This window comes from Adiantum capillus-veneris, chromosome 5 (assembly GCF_014529385.1).
Source record: "Adiantum capillus-veneris isolate H3 chromosome 5, ASM1452938v2, whole genome shotgun sequence".
Classification (NCBI taxonomy): Eukaryota; Viridiplantae; Streptophyta; class Polypodiopsida; order Polypodiales; family Pteridaceae; genus Adiantum; species Adiantum capillus-veneris.
Genome location: NC_140935.1, coordinates 108,100,698 through 108,126,978, shown reverse-complemented (window position 1 = coordinate 108,126,978; position 26,281 = coordinate 108,100,698). Strand labels below are relative to the sequence as shown.

The 26,281-nt window shown below is 42.6% G+C and overlaps 2 protein-coding genes across 2 annotated transcripts in view; one reads left to right on the top strand and one right to left on the bottom strand.

Moving 5' to 3' along the window:
• The window catches only part of LOC147457887 (kinetochore protein), a 44,765-nt gene extending 25,918 nt beyond the window's left edge, over positions 1 to 18,847 (top strand). Inside the window, exons 4-6 of the mRNA XM_086511719.1 lie at positions 17,602 to 17,712; positions 17,805 to 17,900; positions 18,446 to 18,847. Of these exons, the coding sequence (XP_086367845.1) occupies positions 17,602 to 17,712; positions 17,805 to 17,900; positions 18,446 to 18,570 (332 nt within the window). The 3' untranslated portion in view covers positions 18,571 to 18,847. The remainder of the gene's footprint in view (positions 1 to 17,601; positions 17,713 to 17,804; positions 17,901 to 18,445) is intronic.
• Positions 18,848 to 22,166: 3,319 nt separating this feature from the next.
• LOC147457886 (putative pentatricopeptide repeat-containing protein At3g01580) lies at positions 22,167 to 25,800 on the bottom strand. Its single transcript, XM_086513376.1, has one exon. It carries the CDS (start codon positions 25,344 to 25,346, stop codon positions 22,167 to 22,169), a length of 3,180 nt encoding a protein of 1,059 aa, XP_086369502.1. The 5' UTR covers positions 25,347 to 25,800.
• Between the last annotated feature and the right edge of the window lie 481 nt (positions 25,801 to 26,281).

Sequence of the window (26,281 nt, the reverse complement as noted above, 5' to 3'; positions counted from 1 at the left end):
CAAAACTGCCCTACCCAGTTTCCCAACAAAAGTCACTTAAAAATAAAAAATAAAAAATGGCTAAAATAGGGAAAATAGGTCTATGCATTGTAAAAATGCTCTTGACGGGTTTTGATGGTAATCTGATGATCATGCTGTGTGCAACCAGAGGATATGCATCTATTCTAAGTGTCTGGACATGCACGGTTTGCAAACAGACTCACAAAAGTGCCAGAACACTGCCTAAGCTAGGCCAACTGAACTGAACTGAACCCATGTCATGAAGTAGCTTGTCCACTACACATAGGGTTAGATGTGCTTGTGACACACCTCCTTGTTGGTCTCTTGACGCCTTCCCTGAAACTCGGGGTCAAGCACATAAGCTGCCGCATTAAGTGGAGAGTAGTATCCATTCCACCTGGACTAGCACAAGCCACGAATCCTCAAATACTGAATAGGATCAGGCACAAGCTTCTCAAGTGTCTCTATCATCCAATCCATGGCTTCGTAGACTTTGCTCATGCATGGCTGTAAGCTATCCACAACTCGAAGTAGGTGTAGAATAGGCTTGACCATGGCGTCAAGAGTCTTCACCTCCTTCCACCAAGCGGCGTCGTCGGCCCATTATCGGCATTTTAACCCTGTTGCTGATGTAGACTCCGGCATGGCATGAAACTCATCACTGAGAAAGAGTCTCCTTAAGGCTCCGCCACATGTAGACAAGCGGCCTAGCATAAGCCAATTGAATGCAAATCTTGTCTCTGAATATTTGAGCAAAGACAAGTGGTTCCTCTTTGAGAACTCATGGTGTCACCAGCGTGTGACTACTATCTATCCATTTTGTTGATTTCTTTCTTATTATCTATTTACTTTCACTTTTTGGAAACACCCCTCGGGAAATCTAACTGCCCTGCATTGCAGAGCTAGTGTGGAACTGTCCAGAGGGAGTCCAGGCGTGAGGGCAAGAGAGCACTAAGGTTGGACAAGGACTATGGTTAGCCAAGTGGGGTCATTGACTAGCCAAAGTGGAATCCTTTGCTACAGAGGCTACACTTCAGTTCTGGATGTGGCCGCAGTGTACAAAGAGGGTTGGATGACCTAGAAAGATACAATGGCAGCATCTCCTAAAATTTAGGGAACTGCTATTTTGGGACCTGAAAATGTGTTGACGTCATTATCTCCGGAATGACAAGGGGAACATTTTCTTACTCTGCCGTGAAGTCAACTGGGCAACCGGTTGGGATATTTTTAGGCGGCAACCCCGAAACGGAAAAATGCTTGTAAATGTGCCAAGTGGCACATTCTGGTGCACTTGCCTCATGCAACAAGAAGTGGCGCTGAATTTTAAGCTGGGAGAGCCTCATTTGCAGCTTTTGTCATAGGTTAAGAGCTATGGAGTGCTTGCTTTCCCTCTTATGCACAGTGCGGTGCCAGGAGTGATGCCTTGCACGCTACGCACTGCCCTCTCTCTCCCCTTTGGCAGTATGTTATGCCCCTCTAGTGGGCTCTTCATTTGACCAATGTACAATTGTGTGGTTTCATGCGCGATTGCCGAGGCAACAGCCTCTTGCACAGGTATTGGATTAGCTAGCGGCTAATCCCCCCGCAGGTACAGGTGAATTCGGAGAGGTTTCACGCCAGAAATCTCGTCCGATTCAAAGGGCAAGTAGCCCTACAGGTGCGGGAGCTCGAGGACTTGCTATGGATGCGACCGGCACGCGAAACCGAGCCCGAAACAGTGAATTACAGCCTGCTGTGTATTTTTGCAGGTTTAGGGTTTTGGCCCTAAACGGACCCTAATACCCCCAGGAGGTTCGGGGACGCAAGGGGACCGCTGTACAGGTGATCTGACGCATTTTCGGGGCTGAAAACAGAGAATTCAGCGTGCTGCAGATTCTCGCCAGGTTTTGCAAAGTGCCCGTATGCGTCGGGAAAGTCATTCAATGCGTGGGAATACTGATTGTGAAGGGTTCTAGTACAGTTATGTTGCCGAAATCGAGCTGGAACAGTGGAAATTCAGCCGAGTTTGTGCGGGGCAGCTTGTAGGGAACCACAACGTTTATTCCCTCTTTTGAACAATAAAGAAATACCGAAAGGGGCGCCTAAGTTAGGGGCCAATCTAGTGTCCGTCTACTCATACAGGTGCAATCTAGCAGCCTGTATCCCTCTCCCCTTTGTTGTGTCTTGAAAGTACAGGTAAAATAGACGACTAATAATGGGTGAAAGCTAAATCAAGGTTTGAAGTAAAGTCTACCGCCCTTTTTGGATTGAATAGGCCGGTTTCACATGGTGCTCTTTTTGATGGTTGAGCACAAAGGACACAATTTGATTGGCATCACTAATAAGTGGTTAAAATCCATGACAAGCTCCCTATGTGCTTGAGGAGGTTGTTGAGGCAATGCGCCATGCAAAATGTGACATGGATAGTGGGATACATGCCCTCAATGATAGCCCCGGTTGCCCTATTTGACGCCTCTCCATCTGCAATCATACAAAGGACATTCTCTGGGCCGATGATCTCTATGGTGCTTGTCCACTCCGCAGCAAGCATCTCCGCGGCCTTGCCACTGTCGAATGCATCATGTGACTCCACAGAGTACATCTCTCCCCAGAGTAGGCCACCACTCTGTGGATGGACCGCTTGCAGGTGTCACTCCATTCATCTACAAGGAGAGAGACGCCATTGGTCTCCCACAAATGCTTTGTTGCTTGGGCCGCTTGCTCCATGACAAGCTTCTCTTTGTCAAGGAGGGTGGTGCGAAGCCTCTCCGATGAAGGTGGCACAGAAGAGGGGCCATATTTTCCTATTTTTGTAACCATGGTTCGAAAGTATGGAGACCTATCCACAGAAAAAAGAGCATGTTGTGCTAGTATGGAGAGTTGAGACCCCATAATGAAATACAAAATGGGAGATTGCAATGTGCAAATGCCGTAAGTCACAATGGAAGCCCCCGATGTGGATGCATTTGTCTTGAATGCTTATCTTATAATTTTTTTTCAAAGAAGTTTCATGTCCCAGTCCTGGACTAATGCTTGTTGCCTACAAATATTAGCCACTTCTACCCTCAATCCATCGCGCATCGATCGTGCTCCCGTCTTCATCGCTATGTCTTTGAACGACTCCAAAACTTGAGTACCAAGATCTGCTTGCCTTGTATGCTGATATGGAAGGAGTTGGAGATAGGATCCCTAACCCTCTTCTATATTCGCATTTGCATGTAGGAGATAACTCCGACCACCCTTACCTTTCATCTTCACCCGCCATGTTTCCACAATAGGACTGTTCTGATGGTAGCACTTTTCGCAAGGCAGAGTCAACATCGAGGCTGAAATTCTACGACAGTATTAAGGCTGTCTAGTAGCTCGGCTAATTGGTGTTTACATGCATGGTAGCACTTGCTCGCAAGGTAGAGTTAGCATCTGTTGCTAAATTGGCTTTATCTGACAGAAAAATAATTCTAAATGAATTATCGGATTTATAAGTGAGAGGGTTTTCTTGCTTGGAACACCAGGAAAAATAATTCTAAATGAATTATTGGAATTTTAAGTGAGAGGGTTTTTCTCACTGGAGACATCCGAGTACAGAGTAGTGCGTCATTCAGAGTAATGACGGGAGCAATGTGAAAGGGAATATCTGTAAGGCCATTAGAAACAAGTATTTTTGATGCGTCACATCGGATGGGTGACAGGGAGCATCAAGAAGAAGTATCTGACCATCCGGGAACGGACATCTTTGATGCGTCATAGGATGGGTGACATAAAGCATCGTGAAGGAGATTGTACCGTAAGTTCGGTACGAAAGGACTAGGTGATGGGTATTCTTGATGCGTCACAAGGTGGGTGTCAGGTGCATCGGAAAGGGAATATCCATAGTTTGGAGGAATTTCCAAACTTTGTTAGAATTGTACACAAGGAAAAGCAAGCACTTGCATGAAGATGGGTGCAAAGGAAACTTTGAGGAAAAACATATGCTTTTTGAGAAGGCGGGATTGCTTTTTGGGAAAGCAGATGCTTTCCCGCAAGGAAGCCTATGTTTGCATCGCATTTGTGCATGTGGCTACATCCAGGGACTCGTGGGAAGTGCTGCGTAAGCATTGTTTTTAACTTACAAGGTTTTATTGATTTTTTGGGCAGATTCAGACCATTTTTAAAAGTGACCGGTCGGCCACTTAATAAATGGGCAACCACCTGGAAAATAAAGCAGCCAAAACCAACCAGCGAATTCTCTCTTTCTGACAGAACAGAAAAAAAAAAAAACCGGTTGCGATCTCTATGCGGGCAGTCAGTGCTCTGCTATCTTTGCTGTGGCCAGGGAGCTAAAAAAGCATCACAGTGTTCTCTCCCAAAGGGAAGACCAGTTTTCGCAAGGAGGAGATGCTGCTGCAGATTTTAGCCGCAAAGAAGACGTTGCCGGTGATGCCCATGGCTGCCCCAAGTGTACCTGATGTCGCCAGGACCCAGTGCGTGAGTTTGCTCGTGAAGAAGTGCCTACGGATTTTGTTTCCATTGCGACAAGCTGCTGTATTTCTCTATTTTCAGCTCATAAACGTCGTATACGGGGCTGATTTACGAGAAGGAACCCGAGAACACACCTCTTTTGTGTGTAGGATTGGAAGAGAGGATTTTCTATGTAGAGATCTCTTCCGGGGAATTGCTTTTCGAGAACCGAGTTGCGTTTCAAGCATCGAGACTTTGAAGGTAACGATTTTTACATTATGATCTCTAAGTATTTGTTTGGAGGTGTACTTCCTCTTAGTGAGGGAGTAGGAGCAGAGGAAGCATGAGCCTCTACAAGAGAAAAGCGCTCTGAGGAACTAGAGCCAGATCAGCCCAAGGGTTTCGTACCTGAGTTTGGGAAGTAGATCCACGGATTCGAGAGTGGTAGACTCTCAAGATGTGATCCGGAAGTTGAAATTCCAAAGGGAAGGACTTCGTGTCCAGGAAAGCAGAGTTGTTTTGCGAGAAGAGGACTCTGGAAAACAGAGTCGGAAAAGAGTTGCAGGGATGCCATACCCTGAGTCTGGAAGGTGAGATCCAGAGGCGAGAACCTTGGTTCTTGAGGATTTGGAATAAGGAACATAAGTTCCTTGGAATAGGGTTTTGCCCTAGGAATAGGGAGCTAAGGCTTCCAGGAACCATCAAGTCTTTTTCTAGAATGAACGTGGTAACACGTTCGGTTCAAGTGCTTGTATAGACTTCTCCTCAGTAATAAAGATACTATTACATGGGGGGACCAACCCATCTTTTGGTCCCCAGTACCGTGTCGATCTTCTCTCTCTCTCTCTCTCTCTCTCTATCTATCTATCTATCTATCTATCTATCTATTTCTCTCTATATCTTCTGCCTTCAGTATTAAGTGATAAAGTCTATTTATCCGAGTATATTCTATATTGCTATGCGCTCTAGTTTGTGACAGCATCAAGGTTGATATTCTATGATAGTATTAAGGATGTCTAGTAACTCGACTAGTCGGTGTTTACATCGCATTAGTACCTATATCGGAAGTTCCTGTAAGTTTGGAGGAGTTTTCATCGTTTAGGCATCCACAAGCATCAAATGTATAGAAAGCATCCATAGGAAGAAGTTCGGCAGTATTGCCTCACCTTTAAGAGGGGGGATGTCACGTGCATATTGCACTCGAGCCACGTGGAATTCTACCGCTACTGTCTACATGTCAGCATCAATCTTAGATAGCTTAGGAGCTAGCTGGCATTTTGTGGCCTCTAGAAAGACATGCATGATCATGCAAGTCATAGTCGTATACCCTCACTTGCACAATACAATCACTTAATCATATAGGTATATGAGCAGTCAGTTAAGTCATGTATTAGTAAGTGACTTTGACATGACATCAATTAAAAATAGGTAGGGCAAATGGCTAGAAAATCTATAAAGGAGTCACTTGGCCTTCAGTGTTTAGGACATCAGAACCCATTATTGCAAGAGAATCCAATGCCCATAGTATCTCAACACCTAGCGTTTCCATCGCCAGCACCTCCAGCATCATCATCGTTTTTCAGCCTACAGCATTAGTGTTTTCACCCTATCGCATCAGATCAACCCTAGTGCTTTGCAAATTCTCAGTGTCAGCATGAGATTCAGCCCTAGCATTTTCCTCAGCATCTGCACTAGACCAACGCTTTGTAGTTCATCAACATCAACATTTAGTATTCAACATTTTCAGCATTGTATTAACATGAGATTCAACCCTAGCATTTTCCTCAACATCTGCACCTGACCAACGTTTTGCAATTCATCAACATCAACATTTAGTATTCAACAATTTCACCTTTGTATCAACATTTATGCAAGAAGCAAGTACTTGCTCTGGCAATAGAGCAAGGGGGCCCTTGAGGCCAGTTGGGACCCGACATGCGGTGTCATCTGTGTGTGTGTGTGCGCGCGCGCGCGCCTCTCCCTCATTGTGTTCAGTTCAGTTTTCTCTCCATTGTAAGGGAACCTTATGTTTGTGCGAAGTACGAGATCTGAGCTAAAATTCTTAAATCCTTCCGGTGCACTTGACATCATAGTTGCATTCACGATTTTGAAATCCTTATTAGGCGCTTGAAAATGTTTGAAAAAATTGGAGTTGAAATCTCATTTCAAACTTGACCAAACTTGGAATGGAAAAATTGGGAATTTTACGAAGTTTCGGTAGTTTTTGAGCCCCCCAATCCCAACTTTTGACTCTATGTTTTGTAGTATCTCTCAAGAAGTTTGCTATGTGATGGCATTTTTTTCACTTAGGTGATTGACTTCATATAGTCTTCTTTTGTAATGATCATTCGTTAATAATTATCTAAATGCTTAGTGCTATCATGTATTAAAATGTACCTTGCTCACAAATGATTTATCTTAATCTTAATGGTTATCAGGAACATGAATGCTACAAAATGCTAAAAAACTAGGGTCGTCTTTGATTCGGCCTAGAGGTTGGAATGAAACTCGTTTTGTACTTTCAAACTCGTTTGTGTTTGACGTTTGATTGGCATTTGAAAAAACTATGCCTAACATATATTGTGTCAGTTATTGGCATAGTAGAAGGCAAGCATGTGAATTAATGAATGGCACACATGGCTTTTTTGATTCATGAACTAGTTATGAGAGATGCTTCAGAAGTTGATAAAACCCAACTTCATTTAGTACAAGTTTAGATTCAATGTACTAGGGTATCCTTTAGCTTACACTCAATATGTGACCAATTCCTAAAGCCAAGCATACTAGAATGCACCCCTATGTGCATGGATATACCTTCCTGCATAGTAATCATATGCTTCTCGTGCCATGCACACATGCTACACTTTATAGCCACATGCTACATGTTGTGTAAGGATTCTAGCTACTATCCTTAATTAAGTACTTAAACTCATGATTAAGACTTAAGAAACTTGAACTTGACTCAGAGATAAGACTCAGAAGACTCTGTGTTTGATTGATTGAATGATTGCTTAAACTGTTACAAAAGGTCTCTTATATAGAAATTGAAGAGGCACATGTGAATAGGTGTGACCCATCATGAAGAGACACATCCTTTAGGCGAATAGACATGTTCTAGGCAAATAGACACATCCATTTGATGAAGAGCCGCAACCGTTGGTTGAAGGGGCATGACTAGTGGTCGAAAGAGTGTGGTTGTTGGTGAAGAGGCATGACTTTAGAGTGAAGGGTTGTGACCATTCGAGAACAGGGGTCCTCTTGGGTTAGTCACACTTTGCATTTGCATGTGTAATGAATTAAGAAGAGTGTATAATGTAATAACAAGTCACAATCGTGACATTCCCTCACATTTAAAATAAAGCCCAAGGTAGTAGAAACTCCGGGACAAGGAAATGTACTGTTGTAGTGTTCTGTATCCAAAGCTCTTTTTGTTAAGTCCCACGTCATGTCACTATTATTGACCATAACTGTCACGAGGACGTGGCAGTTATTAACCATGTCACAGAGATGTGGCAACTGCTAACCTTGGTTGTTGGTTTCTTTCCAATGGGGTTTATTTTATTTGTTTAAGACCCTCTTTTTGAAGTAGCAAACGGTCGGACATTGTATGGCCAATGTGAACGGTAGATTCACCCGTAGACGGGAAGTGGTCGGCACTGGAATTCGTATGGTAAGAGGATGTCTAGGCTCAGAGCAAGATCATATAGGTCCCCCCGTCGTACTTAGCAAGTTGGTGGATACTAGGAAGTGAACTCAATTAAGGCGTAAAGTCAAGGTGGGACTACCAACCAAAAGTATCCGACAGTTGGGCCACATTGCATTTTTGGATGCGGTCCCAATGAGGATAGATGGTCAGAAGACCAGTGGGAGCCCAACGGAAGCATCTCCTAAAATTTAGGGAACTGCTATTTTGGGCCACGAAATGTGTTCGCGTCATTACCTTCGGTATGACTAGGGGAACACTTTACAACTCTACCGCGAAGTCAACTGACGCACCAATTGAGATATTTTTAGCAGGGAAAGTCCAAACTCGGAAACTGGGCGACGTGTCAGCTTGTGAGCGATTCTGCCACTCTGGGAGGCAAAAACGAGCTGCATATCATCAAAGGGGGCGCCATTTTCAGCCACAGGCGGATTGCAACAGGTACAGAAGCTATGGAATGCTTACCTTGCCCTCTATGCACAGTATGGTGACGGGAGTGATGCCCCGCACGCTACATACTGCTCTCTTTCTCCCCTACGTGCAGTTATGTGATGCCCCACAAGAGGGCTACTCATTTGACTGATGTACAGTTGTGTGGGTTCATGCTTTTGTGCTGAGGCAAGAGCCTCCTTGAGCAGGAACAGGGGTAGCTAACTGCTGCTCCAAAGCAGGCACTGGTGAGGGTCATAACCTCACCGTACAGGTGCAAAATCAGCGCTGTGTATGCGCTGTAATTTGACTGTTTTTCAGCCATACGGATGCCAGGATCATTGGGAATCGTGCCCCACTGGCAAAGGACAGTTAGGGGACTGTTTGGGGCTGAAAACAGGGCAAAAACCAGTAAATACAGCGTGCTGAATTTACTGTTTTTGGACAGGAATCAGAGGGTATACGTCAGTGCAAGCGAGTTCCAGCAGGGGAATGGGTTTCGCGCAAGTTTTGGGGCTGTTATGTTGCCGAAATTTGGCCAAATCAAATGGTATCTAGGTGGATACACGTGAAGGATTCCCAGGACCTTACCTTGTAATTTACCCTCCTAAAGAATAAAGAAATACCGAAAGGGGCGCCAATTTTGGGGCCTACAGGTTGTCGGCGTCTGCTCGGAGCATTCTAGCTTCCGAGCCGTGTGTGCGATTAAGTGTTAATTCTCGTCGCAGGTTCTCTTTGCAAAGTGCTCTGTGTGTGTGTCTAAAGTAAAGAATTTCGGGTGAAAGCCAACGTCTACCGCCCTACGGGCCGGTTTCAATAACTATTTTGCCAAACTGAAAACTCATCATATCTGCAACTTATCTCATCTTTGTCAAAAGTATCAATATCACATATGCAACTTGATTAGTGCTTTTGTCAAAGTCATTTGTAACTTCGAGCTTTTTTCAAGAAAAGATTGAATCTTTATCTGCTTCGAGTGAAACTATTGGTAAACATTTTTGTTGAGTGATGACCACTGGTTGGAAATCTGCAAGGTATTCCATTGGTTTATCTGGAATAACAAAGTCCTTTTGAAGGAATGTCATAGACTGAGACATAGTAGTGTTTGGAGGTATATCCATCTGTAAGGTTTATCTGTGGAACAAGTTGTGTCCAATGATTCAATTGCAGCGACTAAAATCGTGCTGCAAGAGTCTGCATCTGATTTATCCTTTGTCTCATTAAAGATAAGGAATGGAGTCTTCAAGTTTGAAGGATTATCATTCACCATTGCATTTGGTATTTGTTCAGAGACAAAGACTTTATTTTGCAAGGGCGGTGACGAGGTGACTTTTTCTGCCTGGATCACGGCCATAGAAGGGGTCATGTGCTTCTTGGTTGTCACACAAGAATTGGAATCTTTTGAATCTTCAGCTTTCTCAGCTGGTATTAATGCTTCCAACTGAGAAGGAGAAGGTTGAGAGAGTTGTTGCCTCTTAGACCTCTGAAGAATCCTCTTGCCTAAGGAAAGGATCAATAAATCTTGAACTTCACCACCATCAGACAAGAAAGACTTAAATGTAGGGCATGGTTCACGAGGGAGAACTTGTCTAGCGTCGCGGCATTCACGACCGAGTACTTGACTAGGGTCGGATATATGTGCCACTAAGTAAGTCCATCTTGATATGACTGATTTCCTTTTAAGATGAGATTCTTTGGAAGCTTCATGTTGCAGCTTTTGTTGCTGATGATTCCAATAAGAAGTTGGTTGCTTAGAAGTATAACATTTCCAAGAATATTCATGCTGAAACTTTTGCTGCTCACACGAAGGTACTTTGTGCCTAGTTGTCTCTGAGAAACTTAGCTTTGGGTGAGAAAATTTGAGTTCCGAAGGCTTTTGTTTGAGTGGTTCTTCCTGGTCGACCACTGAAGCTTCAGAAGAAGATGGCGGATAAGCAGCATTAGTCGTCCGAGAAGTTGTAGGACGATTTCAAGAAGTGTTTTGCGTTTGCATTTGCTCTAAGCGAGTGTGAATTGATGCGAGGCTCCCAGAAGTGTTGCCGTCTGTTTTTTGAGATCTGCTATCGGGTCCTTGGGTAAAATATTGTCGTCGCCATCTTAGCTCACGCCGAGTCTCGAGAATTGGAACTTGTGCGGGAGTAGGTGTTGCTGCAGGAACACGTTTCGGAACGAGTACTCCGGAAACAAGAACGGTATCTGGAACGGGTTCCGGCTCCGAGGTATCGGTATCTGGAATCACAATTACTTCGGGTGCTCAAGTATCTGATATAATGAGCAATTAGCGTGCAAGAGGATTTGCTCTTTGCCGGAACTTCGCCTATGTAAATAGGAAAGAGGAACTTAAGTGTGATCATCGTCCATGGCAGTGGTTCGGGTTGCACGCACAAGAGAAACCAGGGCAGTGTGGAATTCTTGAATTGCTGGCTTTTTTTTTTTATAATGTTTGTTTTAACGTTTCTATTTAATGGCCAACTGAAAGGGTGTGTTCACATAGGCTCAACGTAACCGCGAAACGTTTCACCCTGAAACGCGGCGTTTCACCACGAAACGTTTCAGTCCAAAATGAGAGCACAATGAAACATGAGACCGAAAAAACGTGAGACCGAAACGTGCGTTTAGTGACTTTGAAACTAAAACTATGGTAACTTGTTGTTAGTGAAACAGTTTGCGTTTCACTTGGTGAGCGAAATGTTTCAAGGCTTGAAACGTTTCACCTGTCCTGACCTGTCAAAACGCGTTTCATGGTGACGTTGCACAGGCTTTAAATTTTGTGGGTTGGTCGGCCAAGTGAACTCCATAAAATTAAAGATATTGGATAGCAACTAATACGCTGGCTGGCTGAATCGTAAAAAACACCAGCAAAGGGATTTTAGGTAACGAAGGGACAGCCAGCGAAGAGGTTTTTGTGTGGAAATTTCAGCAAAGCAGCAAGCGATTTCAGCCCAACGAATTGCACAAAGAGGCATGTCTCTTCGAGAAGAGATGCAACCTGTGAAGAAGAGGCACGAAGGGACATGAACGCGAATGGGTACATCCCAGCGTTTCAATCCAGTGTTTTGGAAATTAGGTTGCTGGCTGTTTTTGGAAATGCATGTGCTGTTGATGGTTGAAACAAGTGCACTGTTGGGGTTATTTTAACCAGTGCACTTGCTGATGTTTGAGAAACAAGTGTGCTGGAAAATTTAAAACCTTGCTGTTTATGTTTTACGTAAAGACCCAGCGAAGAGCTGCCACGAAGAGACTCCAGGGAAGCAGCATGCCTTGCGTAGAAATACTAGCGCTGGGAATTGTGGCGTAGGGAGTAGTCGCCTGGAGGGATGCGAGCAAGGGAGTGGTACTCAACAACGCAAGGGGCACCAACGAAGGGGTACATCCCACTGAAAGGGCTCGCTAAGGGGCACCAACACAACGATCTCAAAATTTATCGGGTACGCCACACAGCCATATTGCTGTCTTTTTTTATTATAATTGGAGCAGAATAATTCAAGTTACCTCATGCTCATTTGGGTGTGTGTACCTGGTACCGCCTTTCTTCTGCTTCCATACAACTCCGGGAAGGGGGGGAGAGGGTAGTGACGAGGGTGAGAGGCTCACAACCTTCGTGTTCGGGACAAAATTTGCTCTGCTACCAGCGTAAGGATTCTAGTTACTAATCCTTAATTAAGTACTTAAAACTCATGATTAAGACTTAAGAAACTTGAACTTGACTTAGAGATAAGACTCAAAAGACTCTGTGCTTGATTGATTGAATGATTGCTTAAACTGTTACAAGAGGTCTCTTATACAGAAACTGAAGAGACACATGTGAATAGGTGTGACCCATCATGAAGAGGCACATCCTTTAGGCGAATAGACATGTCTTTAGGCAAATAGACACATCCATTCAATGAAGAGCCGCAACCGTTGGTTGAAGGGGCATGACTAGTGGTTAAAAGAGTGTGGCTGTTGGTGAAGAGACACGACTTTAGAGCGAAGGGTTGTGACCATTCGAGAACAGGGGTCGTCCTGGGTTAGTCACACTTTGCATTTGTATGTGTAATGAATCAAGAAGAGTGTATAATGTAATAACAAGTCACAATCGTGACATGTTGTAACCCACATGCTACTTGCCCCTTTCCATTTGTGGTGCATATTCCTCTTTCCTTAATTTCCACCTTCGATCATATATAAGGTCACTATGTTAAACTTGTATTCTTGCTTTATTCTTATCAATCAAGCAGGTTTCATTTCATTGTATTGAGTACATTCTCTTTAATCTACTCACTCCTTATTGTTAAGATGCTCTATCTATGATGAATGCCTTATTGGTCTATCCACCATAAGCATAACCTGTGGCATCAGACTTAACACGTAATTATCACTTCCTAATTACAATGGTTAGATCCCTATGCTAGACCTAGTGTTCTCTCTCTCACCAAACACTAAGTCGAATCATAACTCTTTAAGGTAATTGCTACTCATTTTCAATAATATCTAGCATTGGTTTTTGGACACATCTATACGGCCACTATCCTTGCCAATGAATAGTGGTAAATGAATCGAGCATTAGGTTGTGTGTGATTTTTTTTTTCCTTCTTCATTAAACTTGCTTGATTATGTGTGCATTGTTTTTTTTTCTTTTCTCGTATTCTCTGAGCCAATTTACCTTGCTGGAGAGCATGATGTTTAGAGAGCATGAATTGAACATTGGAATGTATGTGAGTGCATAGAGGCTTCCACAAGCTTTCGGTTGCACTAATTTGTGCCACTATTGGCTCAAGCATCAAGAAGTAGCATCTTGATTAAATCCCATTATCTTTTGTGCATACTTTACTTGATTATTTGCAAAATCAGAAGCCCTATCTTATTTCATAAAGTGTGAGCACATAGCTCTCTGTTTATAGCTTTCATTTGAGCCCTCAATAACCTAATTTGGAGGAGATTAGTGCCACTAATTGCAACCTTAATCATGTGCGCGCGTGTGTGTGTGGCTATGTGGAGAAAAGGAGGTGGGAGTCACCTCTTAAAGGGGAGAGAAGGAACCGTTTTGGAGGCACATGGCATTAAAACCCGGGGCTCTCGGAATTGCCCACGCTTGCCTTGCCGTCGATTGCCCAAACTAATCGGAACTGCCCCCGCCCCCCACAACTCACAAATTGAAAGCCACTATTCTTTGGTTGTAAAACCATTTTGTATGCTTGTTTGGTAAGACCTCTCTACACACAATGCCCACCAAAAACATTGACAAGTCCAATGTCATGGAGTTTCACACGTGACAGACAAAAGTGAAGGGGATGCTCATGAAAAAGAACCTGTGGACCATTGTAAAACTAGCATTTGGTTTGAGGAAAGCCTTGACACGAACCTTAAATGCTCAACAACGAGCCAAAGATAAGCAAGCACTTGGAATCATCATCACGGCACTTGAAGATGACTTCATCCATCACGCTAATGATTCTATATCTGCTCTTCATGCTTGGCAAACCCTAGAGCATCTTTTTGGTGATTGAGGTAAGCACTCCAAGATGAGCCTCAAAATTCAGCTTTATGGTCTTACTTTGCATGTCATGCACACATCTAACCCTAAGTGCATGTGGACAAGTTGTACCTACTTCTAGGGTTGAGGTAGCCTAGGAAGTGTTCTGGCACCTTTGTGAGCCTGTATGCAGGCCGTGCATGTCCAGACACACCCTCTGATTGCACAACCCAGCATGAGCATGTTCCACCGTATGGACCCAGTTTTGCAACAACATGTGAACCACTTCTTATAAATTCATTTAATTGATAAGTGACTTTATTCTTTCAAGATGGTGGAGCCTAAATCCAGCCTGCTCGACCCTGTTTGAGAGGGCTATATAAGGAGGTCTAGCGCCAATAGAAGCAGAAGACACAAGGAGGCTCAGCACCCAGCAGGACCTCAAGCTCTTCCAGCGTTTTCTCCACAGCAAGGCCAGTTTTTTTTTTTTTGCTACAAGGCATCAGCGTTTTCAGCCTTCAGGATTAGCGTTTCCAGCCAAGAAACAGCGTTTCTAGATGAGCCCTTAGCCTCGTCGAATTTCACTAGTCAGGTCGTAGATCCTCTCCGCAATTCACCCGATTGTTGCAGATTTGCCAACGCTCAGTTTTCAGCCCATAAACAGCCAGCGTTTTTACAGATTCAGCCCTTGCATGCATTGGTGGTTGCAGATCAACCTTGTAGAACTGCCGCAGTTGCAGATCTCCAGCATAACACATAGCATTTTCAGATTTCAGCCCATTGACAACATCGACGTCGTCGTCGACATCATCGTTGTCATCGACATCGTTGTCGTCAAGTACCACAGCATCTAGAAGCATTGTACCAGACCTTTGTGCAATCTAAATCAAATACCTCTCTAGCAATAGGGGGGGGGCCCTTGGAGGGGGGTTTGGGACCCCATGTGGTGTTGTCTCTCTCTCTCTCTCTCTCTCTCTCTCTCTCTCTCTCTCTCTCTCTCTCTAGCACTCTCATGCACTTTGCACTCATATTTTCCACTCTCTTTGTTTTGGTCATTGCACATTCTCTCATCAAGTCAAGGAAGGCCCTCCCTGCCCGTCAATAAAAGGAACCTTGAGCATTGTTGATCACTCATCCTGAGCCATACACCATCACTCACTTCAGTTGTACATTACACTGCAAGATCAAGATGATGTTGCTAACCTTGTCAACAAACTCAAAAGTATCTCAACCCAAGTTGTTTATGCCGAGGTACAAGCTACCAGATGAGGATAAAACATCCATCCTTCTTAAAGCCCTACCAAGTAGCTTTGATAACATTGTAAGTGCGCTCAAGGAGAAAGATCCCATCCTTGCACTTGAAGATATACTCATTCTCTTCTAAAGGAAGAAAAAAGAATTGGCACAGATACAAGGTCTCAAAGTAATGCAATGGGCGTAAAAGGTGAAGGTTGCTCACATTGTGGCAAAAGCAACCATAAATCACAAGATTGCTTCCGCATTAAGGTGTGCCCTCATCTCAACAAGAAGGGACATGCGCCTAACATGTGTTTCTTCAAAGATAATGCTAAGAATCAAAAGAATCCTAGAGATCTCAAAGGCAAAGTATATGTTGTGGAAGAAGAAGAAGGGGATGTCATGGACTGAATTTTAAGAAAAGGTTGTAGTTGGGAGCCACGTGTCAAGTTAGTGAAGAGGCAATAACTAAGTCGTTTATAGGTGTAGGCCACCATTAAAGATAGATGATAGTTGTTTTCCTTGCTCTATGAGGAGGGGCATTGAGTAGTGTGGGTCAGACTCTTTTGGGCACCCCAAGTCGTTAGTCTGATACGACACACGAGAGAATCACTTAAAATACTTCACAACTTTGTCATACTGTAAAGAAAATAGAGCCGACACGGCCCGGCGTAGTTAAGTGCCCAAAGATATTGCCCCCAAAATCTGGTGTCCCTTTCGGTATTCATTTCTATATTAATGCTTGAGCAAAGTTACAACTCTCGCGGGCCCTCTCTACTTCGAAGCTCATCAGCTAACTAAGGGAAAGAGTAGCCTAGGGCTCATATTTAAAGGCCCTTTCGGTAATTATTTCTATATTAATGCTTGAGCAAAGTTACAACTCTCGCGGGCCCTCTCTGCTCAGAAGCTCGTTAGCTAACTGAGGGAAAGAGTAGCCTAGGGTTCATACTTAAAGGCCCTTGACCTCAAAATCAAAAGTTGTTACATGAAAAGCTGCCAACTCAAAAGCTACTAGCCCAAAAAGCAGCCAATGGAAATCACGGAAATTCGTACAGCCTACCACATGGCATGTCAGCGCAAAACAAGGAGGTCCATACTGCTGCCACATCAGCATGTCAATGCAATCTGCGGAAATCCCCACGTTAGTATCCTCCGTCCTTTTTCTAAGTAAGCCTTTTCCCTTTTTATTTTGCACCAAGTCTACTCCAATGTTGTAGTTAAAAGGGTACATGTCTTGGACCTTGGCGTAAACAACTATTTTAAGCATTTCTGAATAACACGGTTATAGGCACTGATATCATGATGGTTGGTCCTCTATTGGTGGAGATTGCAACTCTGAATGTATCTAGGATCATACAAAACTTTATGTTTCGGTTGCTTTGCCATCTGAAGTTTCAAGCAAGATAACTACCAGTTTAGCCAACCATAACTAGATTTTTTTGTTTTCAATGTCTTCCACTCTCTAACCATGTTCATTGCTAGGTGTAGCCCTTTCCTTTTCTTTTGGGTTAATTACCAAATACCCTGAAATTTGTGGAAATTCCCAAATTATCCCTGTACATTCTTTACTTGGATTGTTTCGATTGCATATTTGATTCTTTGCAATACTAAGAATACATCCATAAGCCTTTTTTAGAAAAATTATAACCATTGGACCGAGAAATATGGCATTTGTATGTGAAAATCATGAGTTATTTCATCTCTTGTACACAAAAGACCCTTAAAAAAACCTCATTGTAACATGCCAAATCGCTAGTGCACATTTGTGTTTATCAAAAGGTTTAAATTGTTATGTATTCAGAGATGTTCTTTAGAAAATAAGGGGTATTTTGGCAAAATTTAAGGGGCATGTAAGGAATTTTGGTAAAATTCAAGGGCATAATGGGAAGAGTTGTCCAAATGTGAGGATTTTGGTAATTTTCCCTTTTCTTTTGTGTTATGGATATTTGCCTGGGAGGTACAGGTTCTTGGTAACATAACAGTCGTTGATTATTTGTGACAAGTGTCAATCATTTTGAGTCGGCACAGTTTTTGGGTTCTTGATTTTTTTTATTTGGTACATGATCTCTGCTACTGCTTGTTTTGACTTGGCAGTGTCTTTGCTTGGAATAAAGCCCAAATTGGGAATGTAATCTAACTCTTGATCTATCTCATATACAAGCACAATTAGCCGACTTGCTTGTATGCTCAAAGAAACTGATGGCTACTTTTTCCATTGGCAAGAAAAACTGCCGATTAAAGATTTGCTTGTGTTCTGTTCAAGAATGAGAATGTTATTGCCAAGTTGTAAGCGTAATCAAATCCTACTCAGCCCAAAGATAAGTTTGTTTCTCAATCTTTCTGTGATGGTTTGTTTGTGCAGAAAAGGACTGCAGCTTAGAAGAAAAGAGAAGGAAGAACAATTTAATCCTTGATGGCATAGGATGGTATGAAGAAAATCTAGGATTTGCAGTCAGGCCCACCAAGAATAATGGTGATTTGGTTTTTTGGCCATTGCATTTTCCATCTGAGGCTTATTTGCAGCACAATAGCGATGAAGAGAGTTTCTGTTTGTGCTGGGCACAGGATTGTGGTTAACATTGACAAAAATAGTGCGCACGGATCCTGATCAAGAATTCTCTTTTTGCATACGCCATGACAAAGAAAGAAACATTTACACTCGTAAGTTCTCTGACTGAAAAATAGTCTGTTATGACTGGTCTCTTACACAGGGGCTTTCTTAATTGAATACTTTTAATAACTTTTGTGACTTGCAAATTGCCTCATTGCACCTCTATACGGTTTTGATGCATGCAAATAGTCTTGCATTGCTGATAATACTTTCTTCATCAAATATCTGGAACTGCAAAAATGTCCATTGCAGATTTGTAATTTCTCCTTCTTCCTCTTCTTCTGCTTTTCTCGAGTTCAAGATTTGTCGGATAGATCTCTGAGATCTTATGGATTGTTCCTACGACATTAGAATTCCTCTTCTCATCGGCATGCATGTGTGAATAAGAAGAGAAAACTGGAATAACCTCTCTATCACCCAAGTTTGGTAGATCGGTTATCTCGGTTCCTACTGGAGTATCAGGTCTTGAGTTCAAAACTTGTAGGAAGGTCTCTTGGGATTGTTCCTATGATGTTAAAATTCCCCCCCCCCCCCCCCTTCTTTCAAACCAAGCAAGAGGAATGGAGTAATTGCTTACTATATGATTCTTTTGCAGTGTTGGAGTGCATTCCTTCTTTGGCTGGCAGCAAAGATTTGGTGGATGAGCTGAATCGCACCAACAATTTCAAGAAATTTGTATGCAACATGCGCAACTTGTTTCGGGCAGAACATCGTACATGAATTCCATGCAAAAGTAGCCAGCCTAGTGCCACTGAGAGGTCTCTTTTATGTTTGTATATATATATTTTAAGCCACCGAGGGCTTTGCTTATGGCATCAAAGCAACAGGCTTTATCTCAAAGCTTTCATAGGTGTTATGAATTTACATTTCATGACATGCTCTCCTTGTTTACCATTTGAAAGCAATTCATGCTTGAAAAGGTGTCATGCCAAAAGGGCATATGGTTAGATAATTTAGACAATTTCTCACTTGAAATCTGTTTCAGAAACTTGCACGATCGATTTCTATTTTTTTGCGTGCACTTGTTAGTTTCCTGGCTTTGTGTTGGCTGTGCCATTTGATGGCGGACGCAAGCTTGCACCTACTTTTTCGGGAATCGTTTGCTTTTTTTGGTAAGAAGAACAAGTGTCTGTGCAGCCTATAAGCATCTTTGGAAGCTTCTCTCTCTCTCTCTCTCTCTCTCTCTCTCTCTCTCTCTCTCTCGCGTCAGGATATGATCGAGTTGGACACGAGGAGGACATGGATAGAGTCGGTACAGGAGTTGGGCACGAAGATGGCTTTCTATAGAGAGCATCTTCTCCACCTCACAGGGCATGGGTTTGTGATTCGACCTAGCTATATGGACACACATCTTTATCATGGCTTGCGTTGTGCCATTGGCCAGATACGCATATCTTCACATCAGCTCTAGATTGAGACTGGCAGATTCAGAGGGATACCAGAAGATAGCAGGATATGCTGCTTATGTCATCTAGAGCCAAAGACAGAGTTACATTACATATGTCATTGCACAATGTACTATGAGATATGAGGCCGTTTTCATTGTCTATTCAGAGAGGGTTTTGGGCCTCTATCTAGGGTCATGAGCTGTGAGGATCAGAGATGTCTGGGATTGTATCTACTTGAGTTACACAGGCACAGAGACACTTTATTGAGGAGAGCTGGAGAGAGACGACCCCAAAGATAGATTACAAATTTCTTTACACTAGATATTGGACCCCAGAGAAGCAGACACCATTGCAGAGCTTTGCCCGCACTCATACTACCGCTACTGGCATTCTTATAGACCGAGCATTGGAGCTAGGGAGATCTAGACGCTCGCGATTGAGGAGAGGAGCTACACAACATCGACGGAGACTACAACAGAGGATTTGAGCCATACTCTCTCGATGTCCAAAGTGCAGATGAGGATGGATCTCCACCATAACTTCCCCCCTTCTTTCATTGTACTACACATTGTATTTTGTTTCAATTCTTTTTGATTCCGGACATGGTATCAGATTCACTATGTTGTAACGGCTTGGTCTCATAGGTCATTTTGGCCTTTTGAAGACGTTAATATATCATTTCATTTCCTCTCTCTCTCTCTCTCTCTCTCTCTCTCTTCTCGGGTGTGTGTGTTCTAATAAAAAGAGGAAAATGGTATAACCTTTCTATCACCAAAGTGTGGTAGATTGGTTATGCCATTTCCCTCTTGAATAACAGGTCTTGAGTTCAATTCTACTCGTCGGATAGATCTTTAAGGTCTCCTGGAATAGTTTCCTACGACGTTAAAACTCTCTTGTTCTTGTGTGTGCGTGCGCGCGCGCGTGCTATTGAGTGAAAAGTCCTGATGCTGATCCATGAGAGTCAAGTACAAATGTTGCAACTTGCAAGTATATAGCAAGATTGAGGACAAAAATCTAAAAATGATGATACAATGGGCAAAGATCTCTTTGTCTCATGGTATCAGATTCACCAGTTTGTAACAGATTGGTCTCAGTTCATTTTGGCTCATTTCATTCTCTCTCTCTCTCTCTCTCTCTCTCTCTCTCTCTCTCTACTTTGTGATTTCTTTGCTAGCGAACAAGGTGTAGGCTGGTGCTGACCTTTAATAAGGAACAAATTGGTTTGATGCAGAAGAGGAAGAAGGTTACATGTTGTATCCATGACTCATCTTTGCCAAGACCCTTTCAACCTCCCCATTTGCCACTTCAAAAAATGTTTCAAGTCTCATGCATTTCGTGGAACAAAGATGTGCGTTTCTTTTCGTTATTGCTCTGCATTTGGATGCATATGCATAAGCAAATGATAGAGCTTCATAATTAATCATCAAAGAGAACTCAATAGACAAAATCTAAATGGTGATGGTGCCCATAGTAGATCAGGATTTGGGTGTTTTTCTACCTGGTGGCTCTTTCTTCTCTTTTAGTTGTACATTTTTTTGTACTCATTACATTATCTTCTGTACATAACACTTGACAAGTATGATGATGATGATGTACTCGTTTGGTCTCATAGGTCTTTTAGGCATTTTGCAAATGTTAATGAACATTTCAATTTCAATTTCAACCTTTGGTGGCAGAATTTTCTTTTCACTGTGGAAGATCGATTTATCATCTCCATTGACACATCTCACACGGGTTGCGATGTGCCATTGGTCAAAGAATCACCTCCGCAAACCAGCTTGAGAGACATTGGGAGATAGAATAGAATTGCTCTAGAGATTGGCACCACAGTTTAGCATTTCATACACCATTGTCATGATATATTGAGGTGAGAGGATATTTTCATTTTGTATTATGGGAAAGTTGTTAACCACTTTGTAAGGTCATGCCATTGAAATAGATCATTTGGAGCTTTCGAAGTTCATTAGAACTTCTTTTCTTTTCTTCTTGCGATTAGAACCAATGGATGGTTAACCTTCTGAAGACGATTTTTGCATGCATTTAACGCGGTGTGATTAGCGAAACATAATACACCTTTTTTTTGTTTTGGTTGAAATGTAGCTCATTGGTATTGTTTTTTACTTTTTGGAAAAACATCCTCCACATTAAATTCAAAAGTCAAGACTTCTATTACCATGAAAGGCATTGCCTTGGCTTGGTTCAAACACTTAGATAGCATAATCTACAAACTTGACGACCATGTTACTGTGCCATCGCGCAGGACTTACGCCGAGATTGAAGTTTTTAATGGAGAAGTTTTCTCTTGGTGTTGGGAAGAACCTTACAGTTCAATTGTGGCACTCCTTATTGCAATCACAATGACTTTGACAAGCATTAGAAGACAACAAAGAAATGACGACTCCCCTTGCTAATGTAAAGGGACAATTTACAAAAATGGAAATCTTTATGAACATTGGTTGAAACTTGAATTGAACAAATCTGAAGACCACCCAAGATGCACACATTAGATTTGAAGTTAATAGTGAGGTTTGTAAGTTATCCAATTAGAAAAAAAAGCTGTGGACAAGTCAAACAGAAGGTGTGCTACCTAATTTTTTTCCTAGATTTGTGTCAAATAGGAAAAACCCACATTAATATCTAAACCCCAACCCCCTAAACTACCTTCGGAGTAGAATGCACCGTATGGTGAAGCAAACCTTGCAAGTAGTGTCGATCTACTTTACACACACCCCATATGTGTTCATGAGCCTCACAATCCAAAAGAAAAATAAAAATCACTTTCCTTCAAATACTTGCAGATAATTACTCGGGGAGTAAGAGATTGTGTGAGTCAGAAAAACCCATAGTAATATCTAAACCCAACCCCTTAAACTACCTATGGAGTAGGATGCACTAGACGGTGAATCAAACATTGCAGGTAGTGTCTATCTACTCTACACACACACACCAGATATGCTCATACACTTCACAATCCAAAAGAAAAATATAAATCACTTCCTTGAAATACCTGCAAATAATTACTTTGTGACAAAAGTTCACTACCATAACATTGACCATAGAAATGAGTGACGTGAAATAGCCCAAGTCATTAGAAGTCTTACACTTGCTACACAAAGGGCACCCCTTGTTAGTAACACCTTGATACTCAATAGCCTCATCTTTGTTGGCCACTTTTCTGTATATACCACATTGCGTCCCATCTCTATGATACGTAACATTATCGTAGTAACCAGCCTCACTTTTACAGGAGAAAATTGAGTTACTATCCTGATCTATGAATGTTCTCTGTAAATTCTCGTGGGTGGCCCGATATTCTCTACATTGCATTATCATAGCTCCGCTTTCTGAATCGAAATTGAATGAGCTTTTTAGAGGTTTACACCCTGCCAAATCAGGAACCTGCTTACTGACATGCCAAAAAAATTGTCTTCCTCGACCCAAAGCTTTGTGTGTCTTCGAGTTGGTGAGAAGTGAAATCCACATAATGCTATCTGGCAATAGTGGCAGTGTCTTAGCAAAAAACTCAGCCTCCTCTAAATGCCCAGTTCTGCCAAGAAGGTCCACCATGCAACTATACAGTTGGAGATTTGGTGTGAAGCCTTTGTTTTGTGACATTACATTGAAATAATAGCATGCCTCTCTCAACACTCCGCTGTTGATGCATACTGCAAAGATAGTAGGGAGCGTTGACTCCCCTGGCTCTAAACCTTTCAATGTTTCCCCTAATAGGAACCTACCATACTCGAGACTGTCCTGTTTTGGGTGGAGTCCTGCTTGTGTCGCCCAAGATGAAGGTAGTCCGTAAGTGGTTCCCCCCTTCAAGATTGTATATGCCTCCTCTATCATACCGCAACCTGCATACATGTTGCATAGCCTGCGCCTGACTATAATATCGGACTCAGCACCCATCCTGACAAGCTCACCATGTATCATTCTTCCATGCTCTATAGCTCCCACCGTTACACATGCATTCAAAATCGAAAGCAATACATCAGCATTTGCTTGAATGCCCTGTTCTTGCATCCTTGTATACAGCTCAATCGCAGCAAAGTCTTGACCATTGTCCATACATCCTGAAATCATGGCGCTGCATGAAACTGAACCCACAATTTCCAGCTCACTAAAAACTTTGTGCGATTCTTCTAGGTAGCCACACTTACCGTATAAGTCCAAAAGAGATGTGGCTACTTCTGTGTCGTGATTCAACAAAGTTTCACAACAACAATGGTGCAGAAGAAAACCCCATGATATAGCCTCAATGCTGCTACTAGCTTTTAGAACGCTGAGAAATAAGGCTTTGCTGGGTTCTATATACTTGCAAACCATTTCTACGAAGAGTTTCAAAGCAAGAATACTACGACCCTGCTGTGCATACCCCTCAATCATGGAACCATAAAGTACAACGTCTTTACATGGAATTCCGTCGAATACTTTGGAAGCGTCCTTTATGTTCCCACATTTTGAATACATATCAACAATTGCACTTCCTAAAACCACATCTGTGTGAAGCCCATTGCTAACCACATGCATATGTAACTGCCTCCCATGCCTCATGGCACGTGCCTTACTACAAGATTTCAGCATCAAAAGCAGGATGATCTCATTTGGCTTCAGGCCATGTTCCACCATTTTATCAAAGATTTCAAAGGCCTCCAACACTTGGCTATTGTTAGCATAGCCTGCAAGCATCAAGCCCCATGACAGCTCATCTACTTCTAATGTTCTATCAAACACTTTACGGGCTTCTTCCAAATGGCCGAACTGCACATACATGTCCACAAGAGCATTTCCTACAGCACTTTCCAGATCCAGGCCAAAACTGACTATCTGCTCATGTTTCAGCCTGCCTTGTGCATAAGCAAGTCCATTGTTACAAGCTTTTAAACTGCACAGAAAAATTGCTCTGTTAGGCAACATGCCCTGTGCAGCCATTTTATCTGAAGCCTCTAACGCAAGGGAAGGAAACCCATTATCAACAAACCCTCCAATCAGAGCACCCCAAGATGCTGCATCTCGTTGCTCAAGACATTCAAAAAACTTCATTGCCTCCGTGAGGAATCCGCATTTTGCGTACATGTCAATGAGCGTGTTTTGTATCAGCACATGAACATCCAATCCTTTACCAACAATCTCATCATGCAAGGCTCTTCCAGAGCCAACCCTTCCAACATCTCCACATGCTTGCAATAAAGACAAGTATACAACTGAATTTGGTTCGACTTTAGACCTCTGCATCTCCGAATAGAGGTCTAGTGCTTGGAGACTCTGCCTATGTGCAACATAGCCCGATATAATAATATCCCAAGATATGACATCATGATTAGATACGCGATTGAATAACCTGCGAGCCTCCTCTAAATGCCCGCAATCAATGTACATGCTAATAAGAGTGCTCCCTATAACCAAATCCAATTCATACCTATGTTTCATTACTTCATGATGAAGTAGCCTTCCTTCACGAATGGCTTTGACACTACCACACGCCTTCAAAGTTGATGAGTATGTAAAAACACTTGGGTCTACACATGCTTCTTGCATGCTTTCAAAAAGTTTGAGAGCCAAAGAGCCCTCGGAAGACTGTGCGTATCCTGCTATCATTGCCCCCCATGTTACCACATTCTTGCTTGATAACATGTCAAACAAATGGCGCCCATCGTCAAGGCAAGCACATTTAGTATACATACTAATTAGAGTGCTTCCAAGATTAACATCGGCCTCAAGTCCGTTCATAGTAACCTTGTCGTGTATGATCCTTCCTTGATCTACGTCACTAACACTGCCACATGCTTTCAAAATGTATAAGTATGTGACCACATCAGGAAGCACCCCATTTTCTTGCATCCTAGTGTACAATTGAAGGGCTGCACTAGGCTCACCGAGTTTTTCGTGCGCTGAAATGATAGCATTCCATGTGAAAACTGTTGGTTCTACTACCTTGCAAAATACTTTGTCAGCCTCCTTTAAGCTGCCACATTCAGCAAAGAGACGTATGAGATGATCATTCCAAAAGGCAACAGCATCGTACCCATCATCAACAATAAGACATTGCATGAGTCTTGCATCCTTGAGGTCTTTTCTCTTTGCACAACTTTGAAGAAAGCTGTACATAATGTCAAAATTACAAGCTGGGGTTTCGTCTCACAAGCACCATGCCGCTGAGTTGCAGGTACTATTCCAAAGCCTTCCGAGAACAATGTGGTGAAAGGATCATGTCAGATAGGCCGATGCACAGAACATTGAAGTTTGATAACTCTCTCTGTAGTATTGTCACGTGAAACGGTATTTTGCAAAACCACATGTTCTATGCACGTGAGGCAAATACATAACAACGGAGTCCTGTAAATGTGTTAGCATGCGCGGGCGCAGGTAGCGGCGGCATAACCTTGAGGAGACTGCAATACACATGCTGCCTGTCAAATGAACCAGTGGCATTCTCTCTCTCTCTCTCTCTCTCTCTCTCTCTCTCTCTCTCCATCGAAAACGTTGAAATACTCTTCTTCTTCTTCTCTCACGCTGCCATGGATTCTACACGTGTAAAACCTCCCATTCAGTAACTGCTCGCAAACTATTTTCGAGATGAAGCCTAATTAACCCAAGGGAGGTTCGTTAAAGGGAAGTCCACTTCGTCCTAACTAACCAAAGGAAAGGTTCATTAAAGGGAAGTTTGAGGTCTTCAATTCGTCCTCCAAAGAATCGTACAGAGAGAAAATACTTTTCTTTTTTAAAAAACAAATAAGAAATTTTAAAACTCAAAATTAGAGAGAAAACTGTATATTTTCATTAGATGCACATAATGTTACTTTTTGGCGTCTCATATATAGTGTCGTTTTCAAATCTTTTGGAAATGTGTTTCTTTTCCAAAAATTCTCCCTCACAATGCACTGTTTTTTTCTTTTGGTCCAAATTTCAAATTTACTTCTGCTCATTCCGTCCTTTCTTTGCACCATATTGTATGTACAATGTGTCAAGGGGTGCCAATTCCAAAAGCCCGTGTATCTACTGCATGGGTGCATCAAAAGAGCTGAATCCTACTAACTCGAACA

Coding starts and splice junctions, on each gene's coding strand:
- LOC147457886 (XM_086513376.1), bottom strand. CDS start 25,346: ATGTACAGCTTTCTTCAAAGTTGTGCAAAGAGAAAAGACCTCAAGGAT.